Source organism: Bos taurus, chromosome X (genome assembly GCF_002263795.3).
Source record: "Bos taurus isolate L1 Dominette 01449 registration number 42190680 breed Hereford chromosome X, ARS-UCD2.0, whole genome shotgun sequence".
Taxonomy (NCBI): domain Eukaryota; kingdom Metazoa; phylum Chordata; class Mammalia; order Artiodactyla; family Bovidae; genus Bos; species Bos taurus.
The window spans coordinates 56,555,014-56,561,765 of record NC_037357.1 but is presented as its reverse complement, the minus strand read 5'-3'; the positions used below and the strand labels follow the sequence as shown (position 1 = coordinate 56,561,765).

The following is a 6,752-nucleotide window of genomic DNA, read 5'->3' as shown; positions in this document are numbered from 1 at the left end:
TAGACAACAAAACATTGCCTCTAGAAGATCCTCATTAACATTTTCTTGTTTTCTGAGCAGGAAGGAAGAGGTAGAGTGAGAAGCTGGTAGAGATGTGGGATTTTGCCCATACCCTTCCATTCACACGTTACTGATGGCTAATATTTTAAATCTCATTGTTCCCTCTGAAAGAGACTGGCCATAAAGAACAATAGCCTGTTAACCAAGAGGCAGTTGTCCTAGACCAGAGATAGATGTCTGAGAGGTGGTATGGTGTTCACCTAAAACAAAATTCACAATATAGGAGGTGGCGCATTTGTCACTCTGCTTATCAGGTTCTAATTCTATTCAACCAGCACTTACTAAGTATCTCCTATGTATAAGTCTGGTAAGAGCTTCCACTCTCATACCTGTGTCTCCAGGAAAGGCTTCCTTTTACAGCTACCACTGCTGCTAAGTCATTTTAGTCGTGTCTGACTCTGTGCGACCCCATAGACCGCAGCCCACCAGGCTCCCCCGTCCCTGGGATTCTCCAGGCAAGAACACCGGAGTGGGTTGCCATTTCCTTCTCCAATGCATGAAAGTGAAAAGTGAAAGTGAAGTCGCTCAGTCGTGTCCGACTCTTAGCGACCCCATGGACTGCAGCCTACCAGACTCCTCCATCCATGGGATTTTCCAGGCAAGAGTACTGGAGTGGGTTGTCATTGCCTTCTCCAACAGCTACCACTAGTAACTCTAATTCATAGATCAATCATTATTTAGGAAGAATTATTGAGTTGGATGGGCTTCCCAGGTGGTGCTAGTGGTAAAGAACCCGCTTGCCATTGCAGGAGACATGAGAAACACGGATTCAACCCCCAGGTCAGGAAGATCCCCCCCGAGGTGGGCATGGCAACCCACTCCAATATTCTTGCTTGGAGAATCCCAGGGACACAGGAGCCTAGTGGGCTACAGTCCATAGGGTAGCAAAGAGTCAGACACGACTGAAGCAAGTTAGTGCATGTGCACACACATGCACACCACACATGCTACCCCAGCTCTGGGAGATCTCCTAACTCTCCCAGGCTCCTCCTACAGGCCAGGTGTTTAACAGCAAGTTGACTCACATCTGGCTCTATCCTGACTTTAACCACTAGGTTCTAGTCCTGGAGAAGGGAAAGGCTACCCACTCCAGTACTCTGGCCTGGAAAATTACATGGATACAGTCCATGGGGTCGCAAAGAATTGGACACGACTGAGCGACTTTCACTTTCCAGCACTGGGGTTTTCTTTGTTCCCTAATTCCCAGCTTCTGGCCCAATCACTGAAACATGAACGTGCCATGTTTATATTGGGCCTTATACCTTCATTTCTTTAGTCTTTCTGACTGTATCCTGCTCCTGAAACCAAAGTCTTCATGATTGGATCTCAATATCCAGATGTTCCAGATCCTCCCTGCCTGAATCTTTACCTATTAATACGGTAATCAATCCCCCCTGTCATTTCGGTAACTCTGGACCTTCTTCCTTTCAATCTTCCCCCAATTCAAACTTCAGCGAGAGACAATCAAGAACTCATGAATACATATATATTTATTTAATTCATAATATAGCATTTTTGGATGGGCTGGGATATTTTAGAGGGATGAGGCTGTGTAATCCGCAGATGCTCAGGTTTTTGTCACTAGGAGAGACACTATTGGTCCAAAGCTCCCAGGGCAAACAAGCCTGGGATAAAATATTTGATAAAAAATAGTCCAACAATAGTCCAATAAATATTCTAGCCAACAACAACGACATAGCATATGTCTGAAGCTGGCAGATCAGACTGTAGAAGGCAGTTTCACCTGACCTGATGGCAGTCAACCTGGCCAACCTGAAATACACAGCCAAGTATAGCCCAATGGCTGTGAGGCTGCAGTTGGCTTCAGGAATTGAAATAAGTGTGGGAGAGGTTCTCATCTGTCAGCCTCACATTCTCCATTCTGTAGAAGAAATGGTATCAAATATTTGCGCTTATCAAAAAGTCCATTCGCGGATTGCTCCATCCAGGTAGTCATATATAAATATGTAAACCATGGAAGCTTAGAAAATTCACCTAGTGTATTTTAGCTGAGAAGAACATGGACATGATTTTGCTGCAATTTGAAAGTCACTGCATCCAGAGTTTACACAACAGAATCACATGATAAAAACACATACAGATGCAGTTACTCTTACATACAAGTAGCCAGAACTCCAATGTGGCATTAAAATTTCTTTCATATGTCAAAACATGTTTAACTTTATTGTTATTTTTGTGCTTTTTTCAATAAGACAATATAAAAAGTAAAAATAAGCATAAATTGCAGACAAAAGAATAATTTGCTAGGAGAAAGGATTGTAGGAGAACAGACTGAGGAGAGCAACAATGAAAACTTATGCAGTCACCTTCCATGAAGATGTTAAATAAAGGTCTTACTTCCTTTGTCCAACTGGGTTTAGCTAGAGGTAGTCAATGACTTCTCCTAAGGTACCTGGAATTGCCAGAATTCTATCAAAGTCCTTAAGTTTACTAAAGTATCTGGGATTCACCACATCCCCACCATTTTTTTTTTTTTTTGGAACGTACTTTTCATTATTTGGCTCAGAAACTTCATTGCTTACCCCAAACCCAGTTTAATTTCCTACTTTATTCAGTAGGCTTAGCTCTGAGTGATTTTTGGCAATAACCAAAACATAAATCCACATTCAAAGAACAGAGTTTGAAGAGACTGAAAAATTATTGAAAACAATTGTGCCACATGCTCCAAACAATTCCAAACAATTCCCCAAGAGCTTTTGAGGAAGACAATACTCATTTATATGTATGAGTTCTAGGACATTTGCAAAATAATATCAGTACAGCTCAAATGGAGTAGCCAAGCTTTTCTGCCCAGAAAACACCAATATGGATACCAGAGTACAACAGGGAAACTTTGATTATTCATTCATTCATACATTCACGCAATTAACATTAGCCAGGCAACTACTCTGTTCCACACACTATGTCAGGTGTTAAGAATACCACCACAACAAAAAAGACACAACCCCTGCCCTCAAGGTATTCACAGTCTAGGAAGGAGGATGATTCTTAAATATCAAACCTTGGTATGCATCAGAATTACCTGGGGGAGCTTGTTAAAAATGCTAAATTCCACTTATGTGCCCAGACATTTTAATTAAGTAGATCTAGGTTGGAGGTCTACTTTAAAAATCAACTGTTTTAACAAACACCAAAAATAGTTCTAACAGGTGGTCTGAGGATCACACTTTGAAAAACACTGTTATACAATGTGATTATTGCTGAGAAGGGGGCATGATCATGGTGCCATGGGAGCTCCCAAGAGGAGAACATAACCCAACCTAGGGGTTCAGGAATTAAATCTATTGTGGGGCAGAAGTAGGGAAAGGTAGCCCAGGCTAGAGTCAAAAGTAGGGTGGAGACAATGAAGCTTTGTCCTGGGGCACTACAATATAAAGGCACAAAAAATGAATGGCATTGGAGACCCGAGGTTAAGTTAAAGAAAATTGGAACTGGAATGGAGGTGGAATGTTCTGCATTGACAGCATTTTCACACTATTCCCTTAATTTAAGAACAATTCTTGCTGTTTACTCTAGACATCAAAAAAGTTACTAATGTCTCTATTCCAGGCCCAGAGAACAACTTGTGTAAATAGTTAAGCTTGGCTAGAACGATCAATGTGAGGGGGAAGGTGGCAAAAGATGAAGCTGTGAAAGCAAATAGGGACTTGAAAAGCCAAACTGTAAGTAAGTAACTGGGACTTTCTATTGAATGCCAGTGAAATGTTTTATGAAGGGGTTGAAATCATCTGTTTTGTTTAAGAATTTGGGCATAGGCCCTAGAGGAGAGAGAGACCCAGAGTTAACTTGGAAATGAAAGACATCCATTTAAAAGCACTGCTACACTGTATTGGGGCTGAGGCTGAGCAAAGGAGAGTAATATTTGTTGCATACTTAGCAAAATGCCATGCTTCATAGTTAAGTATGCCATACTAATGCCATACTTAACTAAATGCCAGGTGCTGTGCTAAGCAGTTTACATGTGCTATCTTTTTTCATCTTTGCAAACAGCCTTGTGAGGTAGGTATTACGGTACAGAAGAGGAAACAGCGGCTCAAAGAAGTGAAGTACTTGCCCTGGGTCACACAGCTAGTAAATGGCAGAGGAAATAGATTATTTTAATTCAAAGGCTATGATGAGCTTTCCCACACAGCAAACTATTTCCCAGCACTGCTGAATCTTACTGAGGTTGCTTGTTTCCTGATTAGCACTAAGTATGTAGGGTTTTTAAAACCCCAAATACTGACTTTGCCACTAGATAGGTAAGTTTGAGCCTGCCATCTGTATCTGAATCAGTCTTGCTTTCCGTGTTAGGTGTAAAAACAGTACAAAACTGTAATTTAGGGGATTTTTATAGATATTTTGTCTCTCCTGCAGAATACGAAGTCATTTGACAGCAGGAACTGTGGATTATCAATATGTCAGCTCTAGCGTGGTACCTGGCATCTAATAACTTGTTGAATGAATGAAGGAATGAACACCCACCAAGGTGGTGGAAAGGAAGAAGGGGAGAAGTTTTGGCATTGTTTCAAGGTTCCAATCTGGGGGCTTGTTACAACTACCATGTTATATGACAGTCATATTTTCACAACTCCCAAGAAGTAGACTCTTTGAAGCCGACTTAGCTCCTGAAAGGAGAAAGCTCTGGTGCTGACACTCCAAATTACAGAAGAGGAACTGACAGAAGCATCAACCATAAAGCTTAATTCCCTTCAATGATTGCAATAAGGACTGGGTTGAAGTTTACATCTGCATTTGCCATGAAGGGTTGGCTAAGCAAATGAATAGTGTAAACAAGATCAGGAGAAGAATGATTATTCAACCTGTTTAAGAAAACAGACTATTCTCAGGCATTCTTAAGCACTTGAGAAGTGTTTTATCTGAAAATATAAGTCCATTTATATGGAAATAGTTGTTGCATCTACAACACTCCATTCTTATTAAGTAAAGAAAGCCGGTTCCTAAAGAACCTCCATTATGCAACTCTTGTTTTTTTAAGCCTAATTCTAGCAACTGTATGCTACTTGAGACTAGTAAAACTGTCTTTGAAATATTCTGTGACAGAATTTTTAACAGTTCAGACAAACTTTCTCCATTAGGTAGCACCAATGAAAGTGTGCTACACATAACACAACTACCTGGATCAATTTTCTACCCAGCAAGAGCGTCTCTTGTGCAGTCTTGTCTCCCCAAGTCTCCTAATCCAGTCTAGAGCTCTTCCCACCATCTGTGTCACTATTGCATGTGCATGTGTGTGTGAGCAGAGGGACGAATGGAGGGATGAATGGGGGAGGGGAGAAATGATTTTGATGTTCCCTTTAGGGGACAAAAATGGATGGTATAATTTATTTTCCCTTCCAATATATTTCTCACTCAAATGAGTAAATTAAAAAGCTCATTATGTATATATAATTATAAAATGAATATATAATATATATTATTTATTCATTTTATATATATATATTATATATACACATACATGTTTTCTTTATAATAAATCCTTGATTGTAGGTTTTCATAAAAAGCTACATATAATATGGGATCATTTGACATTTCAAAATTCTACTTGACCAAATCAGCCAGTACTAGAAAGGCTGACACATCCCTGCTTTCTGGCTGGCTAGCCCCTTGTTCAGAGCATCTTTATACATTATTTACCTAGAATTCCTTCCAATATCATTTATACTCCTAAATCACTGGGAATTTTGAATTCTTCAATGACAAGAGAAGAATTCTCCAAATTTGTTCTCCAGTGGCTTGAACCCAGACTACTCATAATTTGTTCTGAGAAACTCAATACATTAATTCAAATATAAGCTTTAATGCACAAAAATTAAATCTATAATATCGAGTTCTTTTGGATGCTTCAAATGAACTTCATTTTTGTATCGTGTATATTGGACACTAACTGAGGTTTAGGAGGGGAAGCACTGCTGAACTGGAGAGCCAGTGAATTATTACATGCTCTCTTGAAACTTAATGGCAAGCTTTCATCCCAGAAACATAAGGGGATTCTTGAGGCCTGCAGTTGCATTCCTGCCGCTCAGGGTAATCAATAAAATCTGGGGCAGGCAAGCCAGACAGGATCATTAGGGATTTGTTCCAAATTGTGAATGTTGGACAAACGGGAAGAATGAAGGTCACATCAAAAGTATGAAGATGGAGAGAGTTAGCTGGGTCATAGAAAGACAGCATGTTGTTGTCATAATCCAGAAGGACACCCAGGCGCTTCAACTGTGGAGGCACGTCCACCAGCATTTCCTTGTTGTTATGTCTCACTACGAAGTTACTATTGCATCGCGAGAAGACCCACGAGGAGGCGTTCTTGCCAATCCATTCATTCTTGGGAGCTGATTTATAGGCAACGCCAACTGCATACCTGTGAGACAATGGAAAGGAGATTACATCTATTCATGATCTGAGTTATGCTAGACACCATTGGGCTTCCCTGTGGCTCAGATGGTAAAGAATCTGCCTGCAATGCAGGAGACCTGGGTTCGATCCCTAAGTTGGGAAGATCCCCTGGAGGAGGAAATGGGAACCTATCCCAGTATTCTTGCCTGGAGAAGCCCATGGACAGAAGAGCCTGGCAGGCTACAGTACATGGGGTCGCAAAGAGTTGGACATGACTGAGCGACTAAGCACAGCACAGCACAGACATCATACAGGACATCTAAGCAATAGAAGACACG

At 40.8% G+C, this 6,752-nt stretch overlaps 1 protein-coding gene across 4 annotated transcripts in view; it reads right to left on the bottom strand.

Moving 5' to 3' along the window:
• Positions 1-1,532: 1,532 nt before the first annotated feature.
• The window catches only part of MID2 (midline 2), a 108,446-nt gene continuing 103,226 nt past the window's right edge, over positions 1,533-6,752 (bottom strand). For all 4 annotated transcript variants that reach the window (XM_059883661.1, XM_059883663.1, XM_059883664.1 and 1 more), the window contains exon 10: positions 1,533-6,439. In XM_059883661.1, the coding sequence (XP_059739644.1) occupies positions 6,037-6,439 (403 nt within the window). In that variant the 3' untranslated portion in view covers positions 1,533-6,036. The remainder of the gene's footprint in view (positions 6,440-6,752) is intronic.